We start from the raw sequence: 15,008 nt of genomic DNA on the forward strand, positions 1-15,008 counted from the left end.
ATTTATTTAGCAAATACTTAGAGCTACGACAATAAAACCAAATGGTGTAACTTTAAAAATGACACCTTACATATATAAATAAAAGCTACAAAAATCAGATTTTACAGGAAAGAATTCACCTTCAGTTACATCTGTGTTCATTTACGGACTGTCTACAGCTACATGGGTTCTTATATCCTGGACATAGTACTAAAGTAGTTCATAAGTGAGTGCAAATTTTAATTATCTAATTGATCCCACATTCTTTTCACCTCCTATTATAACTGCCATTTGAAGGGAAAAGACACAATTCCAAAGGTCTATCTAGTTAAGCTTGCAACAGAGCAGGGCAGAAAACTCTGACCATTAGGAGTAGGACCTGATCCAACTGGAAGGAGTGGCTAAGACCACTGCTTACAGAGGGAAGGTTGGGCCTATAAGGGCAGGGTATCTGTGCTCTCTGGGTCTTAGGGCCTCCAAGGAATGTGGAGGGGTGTGATCAGAAGAGGACTGGAATAGATTATTTGAGAGCTCTATAAAATTAGGAGCCTTGAGTTTCAGCTCAGACCTCATTCCTCTGAAGAGTCCACTTGAATACCAATCATGCTAGCTGCTGCCGGCTCTCTGGTGACCTCCATCTGGGCAGTGCTCCATATCCGGACTCTACTGCTGGCTGTGGTCACCTTCTTGTTCCTGGCTGACTACCTCAAAAGACGGCACCCCAAGAACTTTCCGCCAGGGCCGCAACGCCTGCCCTTCGTGGGCAATTTACTGCACAAGGGCATGGAGCAGCCGCACCTGGCAGTCCAGCAGGTAGGAAGGTGCAAGATGGTCCAGCAGTGCGCTGACCTAATCCTGAGCTGGTGGATCTGCGACTTCCGGGAACTGGGGGGGGGCGGGGGGAGGGGCTGGCAGGGCTCCCAGGCTCATGCTACTGGTCCCTAAGCCTAAGACACATAGTTAGCTTCTAAAGATGCACTTTTAAGAAATATGCAGCTAAGCAGGGCAGTTGTGGCGGATCTCTGTGAGTTTGAGGACGGCCTGGTCTGCAGCACAAGTTCCAGGACAGCCATGGCTACATAGAGAAGTCCTGTCTTAGGGGGAGGCAAGAAGGGAGGGGGGAAGGGAGAGAGGGAGGGAGGGAAGAAGAGAGGGAGGGAAAGAGGGAGGGAGGAAGGGAGAGAGGGAGGGAGAGAGGGAGGAAGGAAGGGAGGGAGGAGGGAGGGAAACTGAGAGAGAGAGAGAGAGAGAGAGAGAAAGAGAGGGAGAGAGAGAGAGAGAGAGAGAGAGAGAGAGAGAGAGAGAGAAACAAAAATAATTGGAGAATTTCTTCTCTTTCAATGACATACTTCCTAGGTGATGATTCCATTTAGATTAGAGAACACACTGTGTGATTTGAATTTTTTAAATATATCCAGGTCTGTGTGACGATTTGATAGTAAATGATGATAGAGACAGATGTGTCCTGCAGCTTTACAAAGTGTGTGTAAAGTCTAGGTCTCAGCTTAGTTGATTAAAATGCTTCTCTGGAAAAAAAAAATGAGTGGGGGGGGGGGGGGCTGGGTGGTTTGGTTTTGGTGTTAGCTCTCTCTTACTGAGCCTTAGTTTTATACATCCTTGCTGACTGCTCACTTACTGATTTTATCAGTTACTAAGAAAGCCACAATTTAGTGTCCAGGTCCGCTGGAAGAGTGGCCATTTCTCCACTCCCTTCTGGAAACTCTCCCTGATTAAATTGGGAAGTTTGTTCTGTGTAAACAGTGACATTTAAGATCGGCAGGCGTCATTTGATAACTTAACTGTGGCTTTGCAATGTTCCTCGTTACCCAAAGAAAATTTGTTTTTCCTGAATTTTCTCTGATCTCTTACACCCTGCAACCTCCCCTTTGCTCAGTATGTGAAAGGCATTTGCTTTTCAGTTCTTTTATTTGGACCTAAACATAATACTAAAATTGCATCCATCTGGAATGCATATAATTGGGAAATTTGTTATTCAAGTTTCATCATTAATTGGGAGAGATAGAACAGGTCTGTTTACAATTTACATGTAAGTATTGAAACTCAATGCTTGTTGTTTTGTGTTTTGTCTATTTGCTCGGCTTTCATTCTTTAATTTTATTTTTCTATCCTGCCACAGGTTTCTTGGACACTCTCCGAGTAGATGCCTTTTTATTCATCTTCTACATCTCTACTATTTTCCTCCCAGCATTGGCTCTGTGTTACTCAATACGCACACGAAGCTCATGAGAGTTTGCTAACACCATTTTCCATGTGTAGTGAAGCAACTACAAACATGGGGGAACTCTCTGCCCTGTATGATACGCTGCCCCAGGTGCTGTCCCCACTCACTGAGACCCACATCCCACACTGCCCTGCTCTTCAGTGTCATTGCAGCTGGAACTCAAAGGCACAGGAGTCTGTTGTCTTTGTACTTACTCATTCTTCCATAGCCGTCTTTTTTCTGTCATTTCCTTTCTGACCTCAAGGACATTTTTCTTTCATTCCTTCAGAAGCGACTGTAGCAGAAGGGAACCTATAGCTGCGCCCCTCCTCAGAATGCCTTTCCCCTCCCTCCAGCTTTGTCTTTCCCCTGATTGTAGACAACTAGGTTGACAATGAGAGGCACTCACATTTTTAGAGATATGAGCACACTCGCCGCTAACTATTGAAATATGTTTCAGCTTGTGAAGAAGTATGGGAATGTTATCAGTCTGGATTTTGGAATCAAGTCTTCAGTGATTGTAAGCAGTCTGCCTTTAATCAAAGAAGCCTTTACACACCTGGAAGAAAACTTTATGAGTCGCCCTCAATTTCCATTGCAAAATCTTGTCTTTAACGAAAATGGTAAGATTTTCAGGTGTTGTCAGATATGCGATGTAATTTTTAAGATACATAAAAGGCTCTTATATGCCTTATGTATCCATCACTCTCATAAGCCAATACCTTCATGAAATGCCATCATTAATGTGCGCTGGAACCACATTGCTTGAATGAAAGCACTCATAAGATGATTTTTAGGGTGTCCTAGTAGAGACTGGGTAAACAACTTATTAGTAAAAACTAATTCTATATATTTTGATAGGAAGTAACCACAGTACACAAACACAGCCAGAAACTGTGCTCACTTTCATTTCCCCATGTCAGCCCTAGGGAAATGGATGTAAGTCAGCTTTTCCTTTCTACTGCATCTTCCTTATAACTGCTTATGCTGTATCATTAAAGTCATGAGGATCTCGAGGCTCCTAGCCAATGTTATAATTTGCTAGTATGAGTACTTTATATTATTGTCAAATAAAGTCATAAGTTGAACACAGAATTTGAAATCTATTAATCTAACAAAACAGCCTCTTAGACCCTTTCTAATTACTCTTCGGAAAAATTCTAGGTCAATTCACTGTATTGTCTGTTGTAAGAAGCACAGTGCTAGACATCTGGCTTAGAGTTACTTTACTGTGATGAAATACCATGACCAAAGACACTTGGGGAGGAGAGGGTTTAATCAACTATACTTTTATATACACTGTTCATCTCAAATGAAGCCAGGACAGAAACTCAGGACAAGAACCTGTAGACAGCAGCTGGCACAGAGGCCATGGAGGAATACTGTTTTCTGTCTTGCTCCTTCTGTTTTATTCGCCTGCTTTCTTATAGAAACCAGGACCACCACCCCAGGTTAGCAGCAACCTCATGGGTGGACCCTCCCACAACAAACATTCAATAATAAAATGCCCTACAGTCTTGCCTACAGCCCTATCTTCTTATGTAGGCATTTTCTCAATTGAAGCTCCCCCTTATAGAACAATATTAACTTATGTCACATTGATATAAAACCAGTCAGCACAGTAAAATTTAATGCCATGGTATAAATAGTAAAGCACTATCAAAGCAGAAGGTGTTTAATCAAAGATGTCTAACATTGTATGAGGATTCTGGAAAGTCTTCTCTGAATAAATAATATTTACGTAATTACCTGAAAGAATAATTATTAAAGGGGATATAATATTGTTGAAAGAACAAAAAGGAGAGATGTCTTGAAGAATGGAAAGGCATCCAGTGTTGCAAGCATGGTATTTAAAGGACATAATTAAGCGATCTTGGTACTTCTGACTTCCATCAGAAAGAGCACAATGCTGATTTTTATTCTGACAGCCAGGAAGACTTCTCCATGGTTTGAGCAGAGGAGATCTTATGATATCAAGTAGAGAGAGGAGGAAAGACATTAGGAAACTTGTTTTAGAAATGAAGAGTGGAAGCTTACACACTCCAGTTGCTAAACTAGACTGTGAATTAGATCAGGGTGATGGCATTAAGCCTTACAAACACATGTCCAGACATGCCAAAAGGATGCCAAAATGACTCCATGATCTAGACGCCAGGAAATCAGGATGCTGAGAGAACTCCACCAGAAGTTTCATGGCTAACCTTGGTTGTCAACTTATCTGCATTTGGAATCAACTAAAATCCTCAAAACAGAGAAAATAAATGAGGAGTCTTGCTTCTTTGGAATTTTGAGGTGAGAAGACCTACCCTAAATCTGCATCACCAGAGATCAGAAGATGCACTCTAAATTTGGGCTATACCTTCTGATTGCAGCCCATATAAAAGGAAATGGAAAAAGGAAGCTTTTGCCTTTTGCTTTCTTGTTCTTCTTCTCACTGGCAAGTTCAGCTATCCTGCTGATGAAGAATTCCTTTACTGGTATGAGAATCTAGGATTCCAGTGTGTAGAAAGCTAGCTGAGACATCCAGCCTCACAGACTGAACAATCCTAGCAATTTTGGCCTTTCCATTAAAAGACAGCCATTTTTAGACTAGCTTATATGCCACTCTAATAAATTCCACTTTAATATCTCTAGGTCCATTCTATCTCTTCTAGTCCTTAAGAGCAGTTGTTCTCATCTTGGGGCACCACCCCCTGGGCGGATGAACAACTCATTCAATGAGATCGCTAGATTGTTGGATAGATCAAATGTTTACAGTATGATTCAAAATAGTAACCAAACTACAGTTGTGAACTAGCAACAAAAATAATTGTGATAATTTTATAGTTCGAGGTCATAACAATATGAGGAACTGTATTAAAGGGTTGCAGCATCAGGAAGGTTGAAAATCACTGCTTTAGAAAACCACAAGTTGTATAGATTGTGGTACCAGGAGTGGTTTCTGGCATTTTGCTTGACATAGAAAAAAAAGATGTGTGTGTGTGTGTGTGTGTGTGTGTGTGTGTGTGTGTGTGTGTGTGTGTATGCATACATACATATTAAACATAAAGTGTAGATGATTTGGTTCTGGGGAGAATTGGATTTGATCACCTCATTAATACCTAGTTATCATGTTTCTTAAAAATTTTACTTTGCCCTTGCATCTCTTTTTTCAGTCTATTGTTATAGACCTGCAATGTTCTGCCAATAACTTTTGTGTTTTTCTAAGAGTATTAAAATTAAAGAATATATTAAAAAAATATTGACTAAACAGTGATATTGTGAGCCACCAGGAGATGCTAGCCATTATGCTCCTTGCTTTGTGCTTTTGTCTCTCTCTAGACAGCTGTCAGTCCGTTTTTGGCTCTTCTCTTTTCCAGCATACATGTGACCATCCCATTTGCCAGGTAGTTTTAAATCAGAATCACAATGCTATAACACTGTATGGCTTCTTTCCAGGACTGATCTTCTCCAGTGGACAGACATGGAAGGAGCAAAGAAGGTTCGCATTGATGACACTGAGGAACTTCGGGTTGGGAAAGAAGAGCATAGAACAGCGCATACAGGAGGAGGCTCAACACCTTGTGGGGGTCATAAAAGAGGAGGAAGGTGGGCATTCCACAGAGCAGGTGTGGGAGGCTGTGGCCCTCTAATTCATTAAACAGAACCCACCTAAGTATCTCAGTGCTTGTCCTGGACTGTGCACTGTGTTGAGCACTGAGCACTGACCAGTGAACATGTAGCCATGACCTTGCGCCAGAGTTTGCAGCTAATCACACAACTGGTCATTAGACTCCCCTGCTACCTTAAGGCCTGGTCATCAGTCTGGCTACCCAGATATTAACAGATTCTTTGGTGTATGTTAAACCTCATATCAAGCTAATCCAGAGCCTCTTACATAGCTTTCTAGTATGTATGTTTCTCCGTCACGTGGAATTAACAAACCACTATCTATGAAAGATGCACTTTTTCTTTATCTACCTCAGGACAGCCTTTCAACCCTCACTTCAAGATCAACAATGCTGTTTCCAATATCATTTGCTCCATCACCTTTGGTGAGCGGTTTGACTACCATGACAGTCAGTTTCAGGAGCTGCTGAGGTTATTGGATGAGGCCATGTATTTGAGTTCATCAAAGATGGCCCGGGTAAGCATTCTAGTTTCTTTTATACTGGGAGAAAATTGGACTGGGGCTAATTCAAGTACAAATAGGTTTTTTCTTTTTCATTTTAGAAGTGGAAGCAAACTGTTCTGGCAACAATATTAAATTATACATACATAAACATACTTGTATATATAAAACTTAATTAAAACCATTGATAGTTGACTAATATATCTCTGTTGAAATTAAAATGTGAAGGCTACTATGCAATTTTCTATGTTGATAAAATTATTTAAGGTAAGCTAGAAACAGTAAATAAGTGAAATAAAAAAGGGGAGAGCAGGAAACAGAGAAAAAGAAGAGAAGCAAGGTTCAAAAATGAAGAAGTGGAGAGAAATGTTATGAGGGAGAAGAGAAAAATACAGGCACCTTATGGGAGACATCAAATATATTGCTCAGTAGTAAAAAAGTTGAGAAATAAAATTAAATAAATGTAAGAAAAGACTCACAACTTTTGCTAAATTATAACACCTGCCTTCAGACATTCAGGACCCCCTGAGTTCCAATCACCATGCTGCAGGAATACTCTATTGCATGTCACATACACTCCTGGAAAATCAGAGTTTCTAGGTTCTATAGCAATGAAACACAGAAAGTTATTTAGCACCATAATCCATCGCAAAATCTTAGACTCAGAAATATCAAATTCCAGGATTAATTTCAGTTGATATGCTCAATTTGTAGCCACTGTAGGTGGGGCTATCTCTTCAATCTATGATTCCCAGCTTGATCTCAGTTCCTGCCACCTTCATCCTTTGACCCTTCAGTGTCATGATGGCATTAGATTCAGATTAGGACAACTGTAGAATGTTCTATCAGTGTATGTCCTAGAGTGGAAAGAATTTGACCAGTGAGAAGTGGTCAGAGGCTATTGTAGTTTGCATGGGAGCACTCATATGTCCACCAATGGGTCTGAAGAAAAACAGCGGTCCAGATATTCCCACAGTTCCAGTTGAAGACCAAGAGGAAAAGTTCACCCTATCTTGAAACAGAAAGTGACTTTATGTTGTCTCCGTGATCATGTTCTTCTCCCTAATTAGCTCTATAACATCTTCCCATGGATAATGAAACATCTTCCTGGATCACACCACACAACATTAGCATCCTGGAGACAACTGAAATCATATATTTCTAAAATAGTTGAAAATCACCGCAGAGACTGGAACCCTGATGAACCAAGAGACTTCATTGATGCTTTCTTCACGGAAATGACCAAGGTGGGGAGGACAATGCATGTGTTTTCTTACAGAAAGGGTGGTGTAGAATAGATTCCAATTGATTGAGCAGCGCGCTAGCACAAAGGTAGGGTTTTAGCATAGTAGAGATTTATTCTCTCATAGTTCTAGATCATTCCTGTAATACGGCCAGCCAGACAGCCAACTTTGGGAAACAATAGAAATGTCATTGCTTTGTGTCTCCCATCTCTTAGGAGACATTGATGTTTGTTGCTGTGGTTCCCTGCTCCACCTTCAGTGCTGAGATTATATCATCTCTTTCCTTTCTGATCCTTTTACATCTCATTTCTCCTGTTCTAACCATAGAGGTCCCTCTCATAAACATAACTCAGAATAACCTTTCCTCCTGAAATGGATCATATCCTGAAGATCTATTTTTGTACATTGAGTAGCATGTCATGGTGGCAAAGATGACTAGATGAACATCTCTGTAGATCATTCCTTAACCCAAATTTTGAAGTAAAACACAGGAGTAATGTTTTATAAGTACACAGTAATGTAACCTTGGTTTTTGGGGGGTTTTTAGAAATTAATGGTTTGCCACCACTTGACTAGAGGTCCTGGAAATGCCCGATTCTTCCTTATTATTTCTTTCCTTGGTCCTTCTTATATGTGAAATATAAGTAGCAGTTAAATTTCAGAGCTTTATTTTTTTATAAGTTGGTCCAGGGCTGGTTACCCTCCCCAGCTCAAACCCCACTGAAACAGACAATCTTGAGCTAAGTAAGTGGTAGAGTTTAACTTTCATATAGAGCTGAGGCACATATGAACTCTATATGAACTTTCCAGGGAGTCTATCTGAACACTATTCAATAATAGACCAGCAAGAAGACACTGAGCAAACATATTAATAAATTTGGGTCAGTGTGACAATGTTATATGGCAGCAAACAAGAAAATAAAGCAAAAATGTCTTCTGGCCAAGTTTCAAAACATTTCAGTTTGTCAAAGTGAATGACAAAGCAGCTCAGCTCATGAGTCAGAAGGTTATGGTGGAGTCTTTCACATCACTGTTCATTAGAAAACTGCAAGGAAGGAAGGAACTATGTGTTGGGTGTAACTCTAAGGAACTACCATCCCTCCTGTCAGCAAGATGCTCTCTTCCAATTTCTAAAAACTTCCCCAAACATTATCAGTGCAAGGAGCCAGTATTTAAAGCATGAAACTGTGGAGGAACATCTTGAATTCAAATCACACTGTAAAATGTAAAATTCTATTAATCCGAGTAGGCCTCTGGAAAATACATATCACTGATTCTGTCATAGAAGCTTCAACTCACTTAATTTTGGTCTCCTCCTCTGTCTGGGTCATACTGGTAAATGTGTGTGTGTGTGTGTGTGTGTGTGTGTGTGTGTGTGTGTGTGTGTGTATTATCTTTTCTCTTATTTCATCTTCCTGATATAATATTGATTTAAACAAATCTATGCCTGGAGGAGGAGGCAAATCCTTTACCATATGAAGTACAGGTTTGAGAACAACAACATTAAGAGCTGTATTAACAAACTGATGTTCTAGAGGAAGTGAGAAAGGTGATGTTTGTCATAAAGAACTATTGATGGAATCAGTGCGGTTTTGACTTTGCAAGATGATGAAGATTGGAGAACCGGTGAACACAGAAAATGGATATTCATGTTTCTGGTATCAGCAAAGTCAGCTGTTGAATATCAAAGACAGCATCACTCTGAATGATATAATGCAATTCATTCTCATTGGATCAGTATTACAAGACAGTCAAAAATCTTATGATTAAACAAATAAAAACTGTCTTTTCTAGCACCCCGACAAAGCTACTACAAGTTTCAATGAAGAAAACCTCATCTGCAGCACTCTAGACCTCTTCTTTGCTGGAACAGAGACAACATCCACGACCCTGCGCTGGGCTCTGCTTTACATGGCTCTCTACCCAGAAATCCAAGGTGAGATGTGGTGACAGCATCTAACCAAGGCAGAACAGGTTCGGAAGACAGGATAGGGGAACGGGAAGAGGAGGAGCATATGTGAGGTGATGTGCACTCGGGAAACAGCACATCCTTCACATCTTCTGTGAGGACTATGATTGTTTCAAGAGTGCAGATATTAGAATCTGTACCTTCAACAAGCTTGGAGTTCAGGAGAAAAGAGAGATGTCAGTTTACATTGTGGAATGTTTCTGCAAAGAGTGGATTTACCATACAACTTTGATTCACGCCCTCCTTCCTTTTTTTCTTGATTTTTATTGAACTCTACATTTTCTTCTGCTCCACTCTCTACTTTTCCCCTTCCCCTTCAACCCGTCCCCAAGTTCCTCATGCTCCCAATGTACTCAGGAGAACTTGTCTTTTTCTACTTCCCATGTAGATTAGAACTATGTAAGTCTCTTTTAGTGTCCTCATGGTTGTCTAAGTTCTCTGGAATTGAGGTTATAGGCTGGTTTTTATTGCTTTATGCCCCTTGACCAAATAGATAAGGAAATTGTGGTACATTTATGCAATAGAGTACTAGACAGCAGAAAAATCATGATGTCTTGAATTTTACAGGAAAATGGATGGAGCTAGAAAACATTATTTTGAGTGAGGTAACCCATACACAGAGAGACAATTGTCACATTTACTCACTCATAGGCAGATTTTAAACATAGAGCAAAGAAAACCACCCTCCTTTTTATATTATCTAAAATGTCTTTCTGAATGAAAGTTGCATTTTTAAGAAATGTTAGAGCCTACTGAGTCACTGTTCAGATTTGTCTCTAAAACCAGTATTCCAGAATACCAGTATATTTCTAAAAGCTTTTTGAATTATATTTTTTATTTGTTCTGTGTATTGCACTCTTGCATGCTCTCTTCTCCTGTGTACATGGTGAGCTCAAAAGCAATTTATTGAAGTTCGTCTTTCTCACAATGTGGGCTCCTAAGGTCAATCACACACCATCAGATTTGGCCATAAGTGCTAAATCATCTCATCATCAAATATATTAATTAATAAAAGTTTAATTCATGTTCATTTTGTAGTATTAACTGTACTCAACAGTTGGAAGCATCCAGGATACCAATAGGCCATGCGTAAAGTTCAGTACAGAAGTTCAGCCCTCAAGGAAAACGTCTTGATGCATAAATATGGAAGCCAAATGTTCTACAGACTTAACGATACAAATTCTCTGAAGTAGTTAAATTTGTAGACATGGAAGGCAGAATACAAGAGAAATAAACAGAGAATTACGAAGATGTAACATTTTTTGCAAAATCCACTGGTGCTACCATTACTTATACGACAATGCAGATAAATGTGTTGTTTCAACCTCGGTACAGTAGCTGCCCCTAAATCTACTGCCTTTCTGGTCAGCAACTCAATTCAGTTACCTTCCTGCTTCTGTGTCATTAGCCCAGGCACTCAAGGCTCAGCCTGCAGGAATTCTGTTCCTGCACTGGCTCTGCCACTGCTGCTAAATGTAGCTTTAACTACATCTCTATCATTCTATTTAGAAATAAAACTCGAGCATATTGATATGCATAATACAGATACAGATAATTAATATATATGTAATATATATTAACATAATTGTGTATGAGGTGATATCATGCTAGCTCAGAGAGGTTGAGTATCAGGTAGATAACCTTCCCTCATAGCTGGTATTGCCGAAAAGCACATCCTTTTACTTCACCAAAATAAAAAAGTCAAGCCACACAAACTTCTCCCAAATACTTCTGGTGTATCTCTCTATCTCTTTAATATGCCTGCTGTCAGCTATTTGTTAACTCAGCCTCCTGACCTCAGGTTGATTTTATCTAAGTAACACTAATGCAAACTTGTGATTCCTCAACATATGTTTAGAATTATATCAATGCACGATTAAAAATTTAAATAAGAGCTATGATTATGAGTTCACATCATTAATCAAACTTCTTAAGAGCCTGAGGCAAGGCTGTTGAGAATTCAAGATGATCATGGACTCAAATTTGCCCTAACTCAAAATCTTCATAGTTTTTGAGATCTGATTTCTGTTATATGAAATTTATTTCCATTTAATTCTTTTATATATACAGCAGTGTCAATGTTAGACATTTATATATATCTCTCTCTCTCCGGAGAAAGAACCACGCTGTGTAGAAGGAGTGGCAGACCGCGTTCCCCCTGCCCGGCTCCCTGGCTAGTTTACACCCGAAATAATTACACGGAAGCTGTATTCTTTTAAACACTGCCTGGCCCATTATCTGTAACCTCTTATTGGCTAGCTCTTACATAATAACTCAACCCATTTCTAATAATATGTATGCCACCACAAGTTCGTGGTTTACCAGAAAGATTCAGCATGTCTGACCTGGCAGCTTCATGGCAACAGCTCTCTGCCTCTGCCTGACTCTGCTTTCTTTCTCCCACAATTCTGTTCTGTCTTCCCCACCTACCTATCTTCTGACCTATCAGGCCACGCAGTTTCTTTATCAATTAACCAATGAAAGCAACAGAAATACAGATGACCCACCTACATCAATGCTGGACCTAGTAAAGGATCTAGAGTTCCAAATTCATTTCACCTTGTGGCAGTGGTGAGCTCAGATGAGGTTCGCAGACTCTGCAGTGGCTGCTGTGAGAACAGCCTTTGCACCCCAGGGAGAGAACTGGAGAAGGAAGGGGACATTGTCTCTACAAGCTTTGTCACGAAGATGAAACACCATGTCTGCTTATGTTTTAGTCATGTCACATTTCCTCTGTAAGGAATCTGGGAAATGATTTCTTTAGCTAGAGAAGCAGGTAAACAGCTGAGTCTCTACTGCTCTAAGACAGTGAAGATATTGAGAGGAAGCCTCTACCAATTGTTTAAATTATTATACCAATGTAAACCTCAAAATACTCTTTGGATACGGATTATTTACTCTCAATTATTAGATGAAGAAACCAACGTTCATAAAATATTCCTAGTTTGACAATTAGAGCTGCCCAGAAACACATTGCAATTCACTGCCCATGATAGGAAATGTCCTTGAGAAATTAGTCTGCAGATACGCAGTGGTCTCAGTGTTTTGTGTCCTCCCTATGAACTCATTGAAACTTAATTACCAATGTGATGGTGTGAAGAGGTGATTACTTGTTATGAAGGGAATCTGTGCTTAAGAAAGAACAGCAAGATGGCTTCTTTTCACATTATGACAGGATGATACAACAAAGATTTCACAACTATGACAAAGGAAATTGATTCTTCTAAGACAAGAAATCTGTTGATGATCTGATCTTAGAATTTCTAGACTCTTCATGTAGATAAATCCAAAGTGTACTGGTGACAATATATTCAGGAAAATTATTTATTTATAGAAGTCTGAGTAGACACTGATATGAGCTTAGCCTTAGCCATCCTGATTAGTCAGTTCAGGATATATAGAAATTCATACCAATGCTGTAGGTTTGAAAAAAGATATAGAGTTTACACTTTTCTTTTTTTTTCAAAGTTTATTAATTTATAAAAGTTTCCATTTCTGCCCCTCCTCCCAACACCCTCCCACTCCCCCCACTCCCTCTCCTCCTCCCTCCCCATTCCCAAGAGCAGTCAGGGTTTCCTGCCCCGTGGAAAATCCAAGTTCCTCCCCGCTCCCTCGAGGTCCGGAATGGTGAGCATCCAAACAGACTGGATCCCAAAAATCCAGTATATGCAGAGGAAACAAGTCCCAGTGTCATTGTCATTGGCTTTTAGAAAGCCCCTCATCAGACAAAGGCCTGATCTCCAAAATATACAAAGAACTCAAGAAACTAGACACTAAAACTCTAATTAACCCAATTAAAAAAATGGGGTGCTGATCTGAACATAGAATTCTCAACAGAAGAACTTCGAGTGGCCAAAAGATACTTAAGGTCATGCTCAACCTCCTTAGCGATCAGGGAAATGCAAATCAAAACAACTATGAGATAACCATTTTACACCGGTCAGATTAGCTAAAGTCAAAAACACCAATGATAGCCTATGCTGGAGAGGATGTGGAGAGAGGGGAACACTCATCCATTGTTGGTGGGAATGCAAACTTGTGCAGCCACTGTGGAAATCAGTGTGGCGGTTTCTCAGGAAACTGGGAGTCAACCTACCTCAGGACCCAGCAATTCCACTCTTGGGAATATACCCAAGAGATGCCCTATCATACCACAAAAGCATTTGTTCAACTATGCTCATAACAACACTATTTATAATAGCCAGAACCTGGAAACAACCTAGGTGCCCCTCAATAGAAGAATGGTTATAAAAGGTGTGGAACATATATACATTAGAGTTTTACTCAGCGGTAAAGAACAATGGCATCTTGAATTTTGCATGCAAATGGATGGACATAGAAAACGCTTTACTGAGTGAGGTAAGCCAGATCCAAAAAGAGTTTACACATTTCTAAATCAGGATTTCTAAGGGGTAGAGAACTTTTATTTCCTCACAATCAGGACACTAGATGAAATAAAAGCATATTTGTTTTGAAAGACAGCTTTCTCAGTCTTTAGAAGATAACATGAAACTTTAAAACTTAATGGAGCCTCCCGTTTCCTTGAAGCAAAAGTTCAGGCTGAAATTGACAGAGTGATTGGCCAGGAGAAGCAGCCCAGCCTGTCTGACAGAGACTCCATGCCCTACACCAATGCCGTTGTCCATGAGGTGCAGAGGATGGCAAATATCGTCCCTCTAAATGTTCCCAGGAAAGTGACAGCTGACACTACTCTGGCTGGATTCCACCTGCCCAAGGTAAGTAGGCTAAGAAATGGAAGTCTATTAACCACTAACCCTCTGTGTGTCTAGTCCACACATTATTTGTGTCTTTGCTGCCTTCCCTAGGGCTCCATACTCCAGACCAATTTGACTGCACTGCACATGGACCCCAAAGAATGGGCCACCCCAGATATCTTCAATCCGGAGCACTTTTTGGAGAATGGAGAGTTTAAGAAGAGAGAATCTTTTCTGCCTTTCTCAATGGGTGAGTTGTGATGAGCAGGAGGGGTTCAGAGCTCCACCTTATCCCATCTTTTTTTTCCTGGAATTTCTTTTCTGGAATCCTTACAGATAAGTCTATCCATATATCTCCATTTTGCAGCTGGTTTCAGTCAGTACCCACATACACACACACATACAGTGTCAGTCCCTCCTTGCTTCTGATGGAGATTTCAACTTCCTTTGTTCTGTGTTCTGCCTCACGGATGACAGAGACCTAAAGCCTGCCTCTTGCTCAGAGCAAACAAGCTGAATTCCTGCCATTGTGTAGACTTTTTGAGTGCCATGCGTTCTTTTTAAGGGATGGCTCCTGACAATGGAAAGAGCTGAGTTTTGGGGTTTTTAGTTGTTAGATAGCTTTAACTGGCATTTGCTTAGGAGAATAGACTTCTGTCCCTTGAATAATCCCTGAATAGGTCTTATCTTTCTAAATTCGAGCCCCTTTGTTAAATGTAGTTAGTACATGCATCTGCTATACCACCTGATACGCAGGAAAGGAAATGCA

General features: G+C 40.3%; 1 protein-coding gene across 4 annotated transcripts in view; it reads left to right on the forward strand.

Annotated features, from left to right (window-relative positions):
* The first annotated feature begins 395 nt into the window (after positions 1–395).
* The window catches only part of LOC148122752 (cytochrome P450 2J3-like), a 41,015-nt gene continuing 26,402 nt past the window's right edge, over positions 396–15,008 (forward strand). The window contains exons 1-8 of one of the 4 annotated variants that reach the window (XM_087904848.1): positions 396–792; positions 2,661–2,823; positions 5,639–5,788; positions 6,166–6,326; positions 7,382–7,558; positions 9,350–9,491; positions 14,073–14,260; positions 14,351–14,489. In XM_087904848.1, the coding sequence (XP_087760974.1) occupies positions 583–792; positions 2,661–2,823; positions 5,639–5,788; positions 6,166–6,326; positions 7,382–7,558; positions 9,350–9,491; positions 14,073–14,260; positions 14,351–14,489 (1,330 nt within the window). In that variant the 5' untranslated portion in view covers positions 396–582. Of the gene's footprint in view, positions 793–2,257; positions 2,312–2,660; positions 2,824–5,638; positions 5,789–6,165; positions 6,327–7,381; positions 7,559–9,349; positions 9,492–14,072; positions 14,261–14,350; positions 14,490–15,008 lie in introns of those variants that run through there. The other 3 variants (XM_087904849.1, XM_087904850.1, XM_087904851.1) reach the window with 3 other exon arrangements.

Source organism: Myodes glareolus, chromosome 3, assembly GCF_982192425.1.
Source record: "Myodes glareolus chromosome 3, mMyoGla1.1, whole genome shotgun sequence".
Classification (NCBI taxonomy): domain Eukaryota; kingdom Metazoa; phylum Chordata; class Mammalia; order Rodentia; family Cricetidae; genus Myodes; species Myodes glareolus.